The 15,511-nt window shown below is 28.6% G+C and overlaps 1 protein-coding gene across 1 annotated transcript in view; it reads left to right on the top strand.

Moving 5' to 3' along the window:
* The window catches only part of LOC136092185 (uncharacterized), a 93,157-nt gene that overhangs the window by 40,561 nt on the left and 37,085 nt on the right, over nucleotides 1-15,511 (top strand). Inside the window, exon 3 of the mRNA XM_065819924.1 lies at nucleotides 14,071-14,532. Coding sequence (XP_065675996.1) covers nucleotides 14,071-14,532 — 462 coding nt within the window. The remainder of the gene's footprint in view (nucleotides 1-14,070; nucleotides 14,533-15,511) is intronic.

Here is a 15,511-nt window from a genome sequence, read left to right as displayed (position 1 = left end):
CAACGCCATAGCAACGAAAAGTTGAGACCTTTTATTATTATTAATATTATTATTTTTTTAAATATTATTATTTCAGTTTACAAAGTCAGTCGTTATGCAATAGAATAAACTATTAAAATACTTTTACAAATATATAAAAATAGCAGACTAACAATATAAACTAGGTTTCCGAAAGAAGATCACAAGGATCTTGTCATCGGGACCTTATAAAATATAATAAAATATATAGTTTTTTATATCTTTTTTAATATTTTTTTTATTTACAATAATTGTGAAGTGCAAGGTATTATGAAGAATACATATACATTCTTTTACACGAGTTAAACTGTAAATAATATAAACTATCAAAATATTGTAAACAATATAAAATACAAAAGTGAGAAAAAAAAAAAAGAAAAAAAGTTCACTAGTTAAGTTAAAATAACAAGAAATTAAATTTTTTCAAGTGATTAGTAATATTGTAAAATGTTATCTTGAGAAAGAATAAAATTTTTTGCTTTGTTTTTAAAAAGATGAAGAGAATTAGTTAGATCAAAATCAAAATTTGGCAAAACAAGTTTATTCCACAGGTGTGGCGCACGATAGGCAAGACAGAATTGATTAAAATTTGTGTGACAAAAAGGTTTTTCTAAAAAATTTATATTTCTAAGTTCGTATTTGTTGGTTGGTTTTAAATTGAAGAGATCTTTAAAGACTGGAGGAGATTGTTTTTCCACTTATAAACAAAACATAAAATTTTCAAGACGTTGAATTCATATATATTTAAAATTTTCATTTCAATAAAGTAAGGTTTACAATGAGAAAAACGATCAGTAAAGTTAATTATGCGAATTGCCCGTTTCTGACAGCGATAAAGACGTTGTAGTTTACTTTTTTCAGTACTTCCCCAGGCAATATTTGCATAGTTTAAGTAACAATGAATAAATGAGAAATAGAGTTGTCTTAAATTTATTTTATTAAGATATTTTCGAGCTTTGTATAAAACTCCAATATTTTTAGAGACTTTAGAGCATATATAATTAATGTGTTGATTCCAAGTAATGTTCTCATCGAGATAAACACCTAGAAATTTGGTGACGGGATCTCTTTTACCTAAATTAGATGGCCAAAATAACAAATCTTGTAAAGTTTCTTTTTCAAATATAATATTGATCTGCGGTGTTTTTGGTCATGCTTTTAAGTCACATTTTCTTATAATTATAACAAGAAAATGTGACTTAAAAGCATGACCAAAAACACCGCAGATCAATATTATATTGGAAAAAGAAGCTTTACAAGATTTGTCATTTTGGCCATCTAATTTGGGTAAAAGAGATCCCTTCACCAAATTTCTAGGTGTTTATCTCGATGAGAAACAGTTTAGTATGACAATTATTGTCATATTAAACTGTTTAATATTGGTTGTGGTATAAAATCATTATTTATGAATCTTTCAACTCTTGATTTAAATCAAACAAGTTGTATTTGTGTATAATTGGAATGTCTTCTGGAAAAAGCAACAAGCAAAATTTTTCACGAAAAAGAAAGAAGAAGCCTCCTGTAAACAAATATTCAAGAATAAATCTTTCAAATACTTCACCAGAAAAAGTTACATCTAGCATAAGTAAAAAGAGGTTAATTATAGATCAAACTAATCTCAATATCAAGAGTGAAGTAATAAGACAGGAAGATGATTACTTTTTATTTATTAATTTCTCTATACTTAAGAGTTTATTTCAACCTTTGTTAGTATGTCCTGAATGTGGCCATAAAAAAATAACTGTCAGTGATAACAGAAAGAAGAGAAAGGGATTTGCCCATAATTTAGAACTTTTATGCGAGTTATGCGAATGGTATAAATCTGTTTTTACATCAAAAGAATGTGTTAAACAAAACCATGTACAAGGTTCTAAAATCTACTAAGCAAATGCAAGAGCAGTAATTGGTTTTCGTGAAATCGGTAAAGGTTTTACTGCAATAGAAACATTTTCCCAATGCATGAATATATTTTCTTTATCCAGAACACCATTCTCTAACCTTAATGACAATGAAATTTATACACCATATGAGAAGGTTGCTTTTAATAGAATGAAAGAAGCAGCTGAAGGAGCTCAAGACAAAACATTAAATATTCCAACAAAACAAAGAGTAACAATTGATGGCTCTTGGCAAGAGCGGGGTTTTACATCACTAAATAGTGTTGTAACCGCTGTCGTCAATAACAAAATTATAGATACTAAAGCTTTTTCTAATCATTGTAAAGGTTGTTCAATGTGTTCAAAATATAGAGGATCACCAGCCTACAAAAAATGGAAAGCAGATCAAACATGTCACATTAGCCATACAAAGTCATATGGTGCAATGGAAACAGCTGGTGCATTGGAAATCTTTTCTCGATCAGTTGAAAAATACAATTTGATTTATCATGAATACCTAGGGGATGGTGATACTTCCACTTTTAAAGAAGTTAAAGAATCTAATCCATATAAAAAATTATAATATTTAACCAATAAAATTAGAATGCATTGGGCGTGTGCAGAAGCGACTTGGTACACGCTTGCGAAAAATCATACAGAAGTATAAAGGAACAGAGAAACCCCTACACGGAAAAAAAAATTTGACTAATAGTGCAATTAACTCAATGCAGAATTATTATGGTATTGAAATTAGAAATAACACTAACAACATTTATGCAATGAAAAAAGCAGTAGGAGCAGTTTTATGGCACAGCACAAATTTCAGTGATAATAGCATTCGTCATTCTATGTGTCTTAGGGATGAATATTCCTGGTGCAAGTGGCAACTAGACAAGCTTAAAGGTACAAATACTCACACTAACAAAATTACCTTACCTATCTTTATTCATAATATAATAAAACCTACTTTTAAAGATTTATCTGATGACGATTTGCTTAGAAAATGTTTACATGGTCAAACCCAAAATTCAAATAAAACATTTTATTCAATTTTATGGACTCGTTGTCCTAAAAACATTTTTGAAAGTAGAAGATCATTTAAAATTTGTATAAACTCTGCAATAGTTCATTATAATGATGGTGGAGATGGGGTAAAATCTGTTTTAAGTTACTTTGGATTGTTATGATCAGTGACTATTCCAAAACTGTTTTTAAAGGACCAAAAGAGAATTGTAAAGAAGAGTCGTAAATCAACTTCAATATGCAAAAAGCAAAGAAAAAAACTTAGATCTCTTCATAAAGGATACTTAGATACTGAAAAAACAGATTCATATAGCTCTGGTAGCTTCTAAGAACTGTTTATAGACATAAATTGTGATTTTTAATTTTTGACTTGATTTTTCTCATTTTGAGATTTTTAGTTTTTTTTTAAATTTTAAAACATGATATCTCCAGTTTAAATTCAGCAATTAGGCTGAAATTTTCAGGATATGCTCTTCATACATGAATAATTCATTTGTCATAAGATTTTTAAAATTTCTTATTTCGGGGCGCTACAATGTGGTTTTATCTGTCAGAGTTTTTCTCATAAAAATATATATTTAAGTTTAAAAGTCAATATAATCTGAACTAGGAAGGCAAATTTCAAAACCCTATGACAAATAAATTTTATACATATGTAGAACTACCATACCAAATTTAGAGTTTTGATTTATTTTCATTTTTGAGAAATCGTGTTTTGAAGTTTTTGTTTTTTGATTTTATGTTTAGTTTCATAATTATTGTTAACAACTGCTTAGTTTTGTTGTAAATATAACTTTGGTGCTTGAAAAAAGTTTTTCATAGGCCTACCATCTTGAACAAATACTTTTGAACAATAGCTAACAAAACTAAGCTATAGATGCAGTTACCAGGTTTAAAATAAATTCAAATAGTACAAACAAAACTTTTACAAACAAACCTTATAATTCTTTAGAATTTTTTTTAATAAATAAGGAGTACTCGCAAGTAACACATAATGAATAACTGAACCAATAAAAGACAAAATTCTTAGGTGGTGCTTAAAACTTCTTTTTTTTTTTTTGTATTTCATTTATTTTGCTGTTTAAGTAAAACAATCAACATACATACATAAACAAAAATGAAAAAATATGTCCGAAAAAACGAAGCAGACAGAAAATTCTTGAAAGAACCGTTTTGCAAATACAATATAATATATAATTTTTTTCTTATTACAACAACCTTTACAAAATAAAGAGTTAAACAGTCAGGGGCTCAAAGAAGATGAGGATGACAATGCATCATTGCAATCTTTTTATAGAGCCCCTATATATACATTCAATAGAATACAGGTATTATATTAATAGCGCTAGTAGGTATAAAACTCGTGCGCTTATCAGTAAATCAAATAAAGCGAAGAAACTGAAAAAAGAGAATCAAATAACTTCAAAGTTACTCAAGCTTTAAAAATTACTTTTTTGATTCGAAACTTAAATGAACTTAATGACTTTGCCATACATTAAACTCCTTTTTGATAGAAACTCCATATATTTGGACCTCGATATGCAATGCTGTATTCAGCATATTTGCTCTTAGATAATAGTTTTTTTTCTATTTATTTAAAACTTTACTATGCTAACTGCAAAATTCTTATGCAATTTATTAGCTTGTTTATCAATTTTTTGAGTTGTACAACTAATTTCTAGACTTTTTATGCCTGTCTTCTAGACTTTTTATACCTGTCTTATACCTGATTTTCAGACTTTTTATATCCAGATCAGATCAGGCGAATCGACAACTTAGTTTCATAATACTTTTAGGCATAATTCAAATTTTATCAATTAAAGTGATTTAAATCCACACCTCGTACCAAGATTAGCTTATTTCGTCTAACGCATAAAAAGGCTGAATGTCTGTCTGATCGTAGTTTGTAACACTCCCGCGCTTACCGCAGTTAAGTTTTTGTCACCAATGACCTAACTGAGAATAATAAAAAATGTCTGATGGAATTTTAAAAGTAAAGGATATGACATCTTAATAGTAGGGGAGAACGGGGTGAAATGGAACATGGGGTGAGATGGGACTTGGCAATATCTCAGTGAAAAATTTAATAAAACAAAAGTTTTTTATATACGTTATAAGTTTGCAATAGCTTCTTCATATTATTGTGTTTTTTAAGTTTCATAAGTATTTTTTTCGGATTACTTGCGAATATGTTAAAATCTAACAATTTTCCTGGATTTTGAAAACATCATTAATATTAAATATTTATGTGTTGTTTGCATATATTTTTATGTTTATGGTTATTAATTATTCACTATTGTTTTATTTAACTACTGAAGAAATATGATTAGCATATGGCTACGAGAACTATATAAAATAAAGATTTACTCACAAAAAAAAGGTTTCTCTACTAGTGATAGGGTGACTTGGGACAGGAGAATTGGGGTGAAATGGGACACTGCTCAATTTTATCATTTTTTTAATTTACTGTACTTTAACTTTTATAATAATAGTTTTGTAAAAAAGCAAGTGAACAGAAAATTATGTTTATGTTTGTGATAAGATTTTAATGTTTACTTTATAGTAAAGTGTTTTTTATCATAGATATAAATAATAATAATTATATTGGATTTCTTTGTTACTTTGTCCTGAAGACATCTTTCACAGTAAGTATTGTTTTAATGCCAATCATTTTTGTATTTTAAATTCAGTTTAAATAAAGTTCTTTACTATTAGACTTATTAAATTTAATCACATTATAAGTTCTATAGGGTTGTGATACTATTTTACTTTTAAAATTTAAAGCCTAATCTGGATTTTAGTTAATGTAATTAAAAAGAGCATAATTTTTTTTAATAATGGAGTGAGTAATATGAGTAATAATTTTTCAGATGCCAAGAAAGTACAAACGAGTGACAAGTCGGTTAAAGCCTGATGCTCATACAATAAAAGCTGCTGTGATGGCTGTCAAATCTGGTAGTTTATCACTACGAGCAGCTGCTCAAGATTATACAATTTCAAAATCAAGTTTACAGTGGAAAATAAAGGTTAATAAAGAAACTTCTTAACAGTAACTTATACTTTGAAGAACAACATAAATATACTTTTAATAAGACACAAGAAGATGAACTTTCAATATATCTTCGTCAAGCATCTAATATGCATTATGGACTTGATGTTAAAGAAACAAAGCAATTTGCATATCAATGTGCAATTAAAAATGACATTAAAATACCAGAAAACTGGAAAGAGAGTGAAACAGCTGGAGCTGAATGGTTTTATTTATTCTTAAATCGTACAAAATGATCTATTCGTACGCCAGAAGCTACCAGCCTCAGTCGAACAACTAGTTTCAATCGTACAAATGTAGATACTTTCTTCAAAAATTTTGACAGTGTGCAAAAGCGCTATAACTTTTCTGCTGATTGCATTTACAATATTGATGAAACAGGTCTGACAACTGTTCATAAGCCAGTGAAAGTGATTGCTGGTAAAAGAGTAAAGCAAGTAGGACAGGTAACTTCTGCTGAAAGAGGAACCCTAGTTACAATGGTGGGTTGCATTAATGCCCTTGGAAATTTTATTCCACCGTTTTTGATATTTCGTTGTAATTACTTTTGTAGCCAAATGCTTAAAGGTGCACCAACAGGTACAAAAGGTGATGCTAATCCTAGTGGATGGATAAATACAGAAATTTTTTTGAAATGGTTTGATCATTTTGTGGAGTATGGACATCCTAGCAAGGATCATCCATTACTTTTAATAATGGACAACCACAAAACTCATATATCGATTGAACTGATGGATAAAGCTAAGGTAAGCAATGTTGTGCTCTTGATATTGCCACCCCATTGCAGCCACAAACTCCAACCACTTGACAGATCAGTATTTGGGCCATTAAAGAAATTTTACAATTCAGCATGTGATTCATGATTAAAGGCACATCCAAATACTCCTATGACGATATATGACATTTCTGAAAATTTAGGAATAGCTTATACGAGAGCCTTTACTTCCCAAAACATTCAAAATGGTTTTAAAGCAGCTGGCATTTGCCCGTGCAATCTATATGTGTTCAGTGATGTCGACTTTTTATGTTCTTATCTATCTGATCGACCGATTCCAGCAAATGACAATTCCGACAAACAAACAATCCCCACATCACTGTGTATTGTATCTGAAGTTATAAATGAAAAAAAAACAGCAAATCAGCACTTCTGCCTATCATTGGACAGCAGAAGATATAAGACCATTTCCAAAAGCGGGTGAAAGGGTGGCAAAGAGAAAAAGTGCAAAAAGAAAATGTTCTAGGTCTCTGGTATTGACTAACACACCAACAAGAAATGAACTAGTTGAAAGTTTATCAGAATGTAAAAGAAAAAAAGAAGATAAAGATAAGAAAAAGAAAAAAAGTTACCCCCTCAGACATCAACATATTTTTGACTCAATTTAAACATCAAGCAACCTGTTGAACAAAGTTACAAATACATTTAGAATGTTATTTTATTTTTGTTAAACATAAATAAATTTTGTGTATTGTTATGTTTTATAAGGAGTAGAATAAACAATAAAATAATGCTTAAAATTATTTGTTTCTATTTTTGTCCCATTTCACCCCAACCGTTGTCCCATTTCACCATAACATGGGGTGACATGGGACAAACAGTGTCACTTTAAAAACCAAGCCCTTGAACTTAATTTGATGGTTAAATAATGGGTTTTGCAATTATTTAACATGACAATTCATTGGACTATAGTTTTAAACCGATTTGTATGGTTTTTGTGGAAAATTTAAAGCGCAGCACGCAAGCAAATTTTTTTGTCTTATCTCACCCCGTTCTCCCCTAATATAATATTCTCCTTAGGCGGCCGTCTTATTAACCGTTCCCTAGATCCGCCCTTGATAACCATTTTAGATAACCTTTTAAAGCAATTTTTTTTGTTTTTGCTTGTGTGATCCAGTTTTGTAGCAATTAATGTTGAGAATTTTTTCTCTGTCACATTTCACAGTGTTTAATATATTTTTTATTTATAATATCAATCTATATAATAATACTGAACTTAATAGTAGTGCCCTTTTTGAGCCTGCTTGACACAGAACTCTTAGCAGCCATTGCACCTGAGGTAATGGCGAGAAAGAGCAGCAGCTTTGTTTTATAAGACGTAAATATTTAACGTACGTAAACGTCAAATTATGTAATGTTTAAACATAGTAAAACATATATCAGGTTTTACAATTTTACTTGCACTTAAAAACTGCACTTTGTCAACCTCTCCTTAATTTTGATCTATAGCATTTATTTCCATTAAAATTTTTTTTTACCTAATTAAAAATTTCGCAAGTTATTGTGCCAGCGTGGCTGAGTTGTTAGCGTGCAAATCTTCTGAACAAAAAAGTCACAGCTCGAGTTCTACCACCAGTGACTTTATCTTTTTACTTTTTCAAGTTTATTTAAAATACAATATACTTGTTTATAAATATTATATACAAACATATGTAACAATATTATACACTTTAACAAATGAAAATATTTTTAAAAAAACTCAAAATTCTAAAAACATCAAAAAACGGGGGAAATTTGTTGCGTATGTATCATGATTGACTTATGTTAGTTTAGTTTTACATTTCAAGTTTTTTACAACTAAGTCAAATTCGTGCAAGGAAAATAAGTATAACAGCATGTTTATATACAGAATAAAAAATCTATAAAACTATAAAGTTGTTTTGCAATAGTATTTTAAATAACAAAAATTAAAAAAAAAAGCTGATGATTTAAGCTTGCCACGCGATGACCTCAACTTTTTTTTTAAGACAAAAAGGGGATTCAAAAAGTATGTTTTTAATAGGAACATAACTGAAAAATCCAATTTTTTATTTAAATTGAACCATATATTAAATTTATTTTATCTAAAAATAATTAAAAGTTAAAATTATTTAATACTGATATAGTAAGAAAATTTAGAGTTTTACAGCTATTTTACCATGTCCTCGTTAAACATTCTAAAGCGAGTGCGCAACAACGACAGAATTCAGATAACCATCAAAATAGTATACTCCGTTATATTTTGGCTTAACTTTCAGATTAGGGATTGTCCATAAATTACGCAACCCTAAATTTCACTAATGAATGCAACAACAAAAATTTTCCCTCGCCGAGTTGTAAGTTAAATAAAAAATCAAAACAGCTCATTAAGTTTAATGAATATCGTCACCTAAAAGAACTTAAGATCTCCTTCTTCTTTTTTAAAAATAAAATTAGAGTTGCATAATTTCCCTTTGCGTTTGATTGTCTATGATTTTTAATGGTCTAAGATCATCTTAGTTCTGCCATTTGTATAGCGTTGCGTACAAACGTCTGTAAGTGTAAACGTCTTTAGCATATGTTGAGTTTGCAGACAGTATATGGAACAGTCGTGTATAATAAATCTATAAAAATGAGAAAACTTTTGAATTTTATTTTAACAATTAGAAAACATTTTTTAATTACTTTTTTTTTTTTGCTATAAATATTGCTATAATTATTATAGGCATATATTATAATAGAAAAAACTTTTCGTCTTCCTCGGACAGAAGAAAGAAAAAAGTGGTTGGCTGTTATACCAAGAAACAACATACCAGATAAGAAAGACACCGTTGTTTGTGAAAGGCAATGGCCTGTTGGATACATTTCGACAAAAGATTATGGCAAAGAAAGACTATGTGATCCTCCATCTGTGTTTAAGTGTGTAAAACCAAATTTAATACCTTAACCATCTGGTTGTCCCAGAACAACTTTATTTAAGATCACATGCAAAAACTAGAAATGTTCAACCTGACGATTTGTATGCTTTTAATTTAAAATATGTTATAAAATCTTTTAATGATCTGAAAACCAACATAGGAAACTATAAATTTAATGGAATTGATATATTTAATACTAAAACAGAAAATCAAGTTTTGATTCAATCGTTAAAGTTTGTTCATGACACAGGTGTTCCATTGTTTGTTCTAACAATAAACAGTAATTTTCAATTTGAATCTTTTCACTTTGGAGTCAAATGCTTAACACAAACACTCTCACAGAACAGAATTACCATATTGAATAGATGGTCGCATATTGAAAAAGCAGTTCGATTTTTAAATTCATATGAGATAAGCAGTAAAAAAAAAAATTATTCAAAGGCAACTTTTTTCAATGAGCAATAAACCTGTTACAAATAAAAAGTACTTTGTTGAAACAATGATTAGAGCTTTTAAGTACACTGTAATGTCACGTGCTACATATAATCGACTTCGAGAAGACTTTAAACTTCCTAGCATTACAACATTAACAAGACTAACATCAAAAGTAAAATCTATTCATGAGGATATTTATCTACAAAAGATTTTTTCAAACTTAACAGACATTAGACATAAAAACTGCATTCTTTTATTAAATGAAGTTTATGTAAAGACTTTGTTGCAGTACAATGGGAAACAGTTTTTGGAAAAGCAGTTATTAACCCAAATGTTCTTGCAAATACTGTTTTAAGTTTTATGGTTATTTCTTTGTTTGGTGGACCCAAATTTTTATGTAAAATGCTTCCTGTGAGTGGCATCGATTCAAATTTTCTTTTTGAACAAACTACTTTCCTTTTATCTACAATAAAAGCAGCTGGTGGTCATGTTATTTCTATAGTTTGTGATGGTAACAGGGTAAATCTTTTTCAAGAAATTTGAGACAGATGGCGTACCTTGGCGAACAAAAGATAACATATATCTTCTGTATGATTTTGTACAAAATCATACAGAAGATATATGTTATCTTTTGAAGATATATGTTATTCTTTTTTTTCCAATAACTTTTCAGTGATCCAATTTTGCTATTGTTTTTAAAACGTTGCACGTGCACCTTTTAAAAAACATTCGCAAAATTGGATCACTGAAAAGTTATTGGAACTTTAATTTTTTTGTTAATAAAGAAAAAAGAGTTGCCAAATTGGTCTCATATTGTAGTTGGTCTCATATTGTAGCATTGCATAAATTAGAATCAAATCAAATGATTAAAATGTCTAAACTTACTGCTGTGTTGCTGCGTTCCCAAAACCAATTGAAAGGCTAAAAGTTTAAACTTGTCTGAATGTGTTTTGCGAAGGAACAGTTTGTGCTTTAAAATGTCACCCAAAGTTAAAAGATGGTAATGATACTATAATAATAACTGAATTGGAGTATTGTGAATGTTCATAGCCTTTATGCAGATGTAAATATGCATGATCCGAATTGGGCTGCTATTTTCTCTTCTGATGATTTTAATCTTCAAAAGCTGTTAGAATTTGGAAACATGACTAAGCAAATATGCTCTTCTCAAATAATTCGTTTTAAAAGCTTCACTAAAGATACTTCTAATGATACTTCACTAAAGATACTTATAATGGTCTTGTGGAGTTATCAAAGTTCCTCTTGTCTACAAATCATAAGTATGTTCTGCTTGGAATATTTACAATTGATTCCATAGAAAAGTAGTTTGGAAAACTGAGACAGAGATCAGGAGGTATATATTTTATCACTGTTAAAGAATTACCAGAGAAAGTGGGTATCATAAAAACAAAACTACTTTCGCAATTAGACAAATATGGTGTTGATCTGGATTTTACCACATCAGGTCATTCTTGTGAAAGACGTGGTTTTTACTTAAATGAAGAAGATTGTTTGATATTTGATAATTTGCCAAAATTATAAAATATATTATCTATAGATGTCAAAATGACTCTAATTTACATAGGTGGTTATATTGTCTGAAATGACAAAGATTCAGATGATTCGTATTTTTATTATGAGAAATTTAGAGATTTTACTGAGGAAATTAATCGTGGAGGATTAACTATACCTGGTGATTTAGTTTTTCAATGGGTAATATATTGCTATATTATGTTTCGTGAAGTAGCTGATAATACATGCATATCTTTTTTGTGCAATCTAATGATGCTTGTATCAGAATCCTATAAATTAAATATGAACAGAAACCATGGTGTTACACTTTCAAATGTTTTCTTTAAGAACTATTGTAATTTATATTCTCCAAGGTCTGAAAAAGAACCATAACTTTTAAAACTTAGCGTTAAATAACAAAGGTCAAGAGCAATTGTTTTTTTGTTAAATTGTACTATTAGATTTAAATGATTATACTGTATATAACTATAATAAAATAAAAGAAAAAACTATGATTTTTTGTTGACATATTTTTAATGCATTTTTGTTGTTTACTATTATTTCTTCCTTAAAAATTAATATTTATGTTCAGTTCAGGTTATTTTTTCTGTACTTTTTGTTTAAAAAACTCGCCTCCAGTTTATGACGTCATCCGAACAATAAATAGGCCAGTTATAAAGTTGCCATGTCTTAAAGCAATTTTTCGAAAAGAATTATTTAACGTAAAAATATTGAAGTAAACAAATAATAGCTATAAAAATGATCGGTGTGGAATAGATAAGTATAGAAATAGTAGGTTTAGTAAAGATCCGTATTTTATGGGTCCGAAAGTTAGAATATACATATAAGGAAAAATAGACTTACAAAGACCCATATTTTTACGGGTCAGATCAGCTAGTAACTATAAAAATGATTAAACAATAAAATTCTTGCATTTGTTATTAGACAATTCTTACTCAAATTTTCAAACTACCATACTGATTATTCTAAAAATAATTTAAATTGTTAGACATTTAACAATTTGAAATCAAAGATAAAATTAATATCAAATGCAACGAAACTATTTACTTTTTTAAGTTAAAAAGAAATACAAAAAAAGCAATTTCTTAACACAAAAAAACTTTTTTTGTTTTGTTTCTAAATTTAAAAATAATTTGTCACTAATAATTCATTTTTATGTGAAAAAAAAAATCTATAGAGAAAGGGAAACATCCCCTACCATTGCCCCCTTTATCTGACAATAAATGGATGTTCTAAACTGATTAATAAAGAACACTATAATTAAATGAAGTTTTAATTAAAAATATTGTTTTCAAAACATTCTATCTCCGTTACAAAATTTAAGATTTTCAAAACTCTAATGAGATGTAATTTTTTGAATGCTTACTTTGATTGATTGTGCCCCGAGTAAACCTAACAATTTTGTAACAGAGCACCGCGGAAGAGCGTTTAACTAGGATGTTCACTTAGCACATTTTGCGCCATAGATTTTTATGACGATAAATATGCTCAGAGCTCGCTTCAAACTTTGCATCTTTTAATTCTAAAGCAAGCGTTCTAACTACTGCGCCGCGGTTGCTAATTATTACAGAGACGATTTATTAACTTAATTTTTTTAGTAAACCTAAGAGAAAGTCATGATATAAAATCAACATTTCTTTCAAAGGTTTTGGGCGACAACCTCTGTTATAGCTTCAATAATTTACGTCAGTTATTTTGAATGAAATAGGATAAGCAAGCAAATTCTTAAGACTATCAAGTCTCTAATGTAGTATTTTTAAATTCCTCGAGAAAAAATCAAATTTAAGGATTTGTTCAACTTAGTCTGACATGTGTTTTATGTAATATATGTATCAAACTAACATAAAATTACATATCTGTTTTATATACAAAATGTATCGAACCAGTCTTTTAAAAAGTAACATTAATAATGATATTCTTTCATATACAAATGTTTATGTAGTTATGTTAAAAGAAAATGTAATTTTAACTTAGCCTTAATAGCTGAGGCTGTACAACCTTCATAAAGTTGAACTTTAAAAATGAAAACAACGCGAAGTATTTTAAGACGAAATTAAAAACACAGCTAAAAATGTAACAAGTACTTTCATTTATAAAAATACATTTTGAATTTTAAAATTTTTTTTACATGTATTTACATAAATTTTGTTTTTATGGTTATGATTTTAAATTGTAAATTACAAATAATCTTATCGAATTGATTAGTTTATTAAATTTAGCAGTAGCTTTTTAATCGTAAGTTTACGCCATTTAACAAGTTTGAACATTTTAAAAGACGCAAGTGATGAAGGACTAAGTCTTAAAAAAGGGAATTTTATCCATAAAAAAAGCAGTTTTTGATTGCGAGTAAGTAAGAAGTGAGTAAAGACAAAGTCTTAAAAAATGGAACTGTTATCTATTAGGAAGGACGGTTTTTGATAGTTAAAATATGATATAGTTGTAAAAAGATTTTTTCATAATTGTTTTAAATTTATTTTCTTTTAGTGCCTTTTTTTGCTATAAACAGCGAAACCGTTTTACACACAGCTAATTATTTAACAACAATAAAAACACTACCAAAAGAGTATGAAATAACATTCGAAGCGTTTTTTACTTCATATATGCCAAATGTTTGGTCAGATGTATTACATTTAGATTGTAATAATGAACGAGTTTTTGAGATTTCTATTTTAAATACTCTTCTACATGCTTGGGCATCAGTCAATAATGATGCTTTATATGGTGTACCAGTAAAAACTTATAACCTAAACGAGTGGATAAAATTTTATGTAAGACAAAGTTTAACCAATGGATATTATACTCATACCGTTCAAATCAATAGGATTACCGTTGATATGCTTCAAAATACTGGTGCAAAGGTTTTTCAAAATGTTAATGTTTATGCTCCTATATACACTGCTCAACCAGGATTTTTAAGAAACTTAGTCGTAATAAATGCATGTCCAAGTAAGTAATTTTTTTTAATAAAATTTTTTATAAACAAGGTATAAACTATGTACATTTATGTACAACTAGCCTAATATAATAGCAAATAAACAAACTATTACATTAGCTAATATTGACAGTCTAACATGTGCAAGAGGTTCTATTGAAACACAAAAGTTTTTATAACATATCTTATAACATCTCTACACATAATAGGGGAAGTTGGGAGCACAGTGGATCGGATTTCTTTCTTTTTTAAATTGAGCGGAAGTTAGAATATGTATTTTGTTTTCTTTTCAAGACGAAATAATTCAGATATATATCCTTTGTGATAAGCAATTACCGAAACCAAAATATTTATTATCCAACGGCTCACAGAAAGGTTTAAAGTGTGTTAAGTGATTCACTGTGCCCTAGTACTGGGGCACAGTAATTAAATGAACACAGCCATGAATTAATGATAGTGAATAGGGGCACAGCCAAATAACTTTGATGGTGAGGGAGTAAAGACATTGTACACTATACCCTTGGCATACTTTTATTAATTAGATTAGTATAAAATCGAAATAATAGACGTTTTGAAAATTGAGAATGAAATAAACTTTTTATTGATAACAACACGTATAAAAGTATTAAAAAATTAAAGACTCAAATATTATTATTTAGAACTCGAAAGTAATAAATTTATTTTAATGTAATTTGTTTGTTAAAAATGCATGAATTTAGTCTTTAAGATCATTAATGGGTCATAATGAATCAATCAATTCACTGTGCCCCACCATAACAAATTAAGTTTAAGTATAATTTCTTGGGACATGAGTATTGTTATAGGAAAAGCTAAACTACTCTAAGGAAGCATAAATATCAATAACCCGAATGAAAAACTTCAACTTTTAAAATTATTTCAATCATGATCTCCATAACAAACATAAGGTAAGAAAGTTTACTTTAGTTAGCTAAAAACAAAAATTGTGGTAACAACTACAAATAAAGATTGTTG

Source organism: Hydra vulgaris, chromosome 15 (assembly GCF_038396675.1).
Source record: "Hydra vulgaris chromosome 15, alternate assembly HydraT2T_AEP".
In the NCBI taxonomy this organism is placed as follows: domain Eukaryota; kingdom Metazoa; phylum Cnidaria; class Hydrozoa; order Anthoathecata; family Hydridae; genus Hydra; species Hydra vulgaris.
This window is presented reverse-complemented; position numbering and strand designations above follow the sequence as displayed.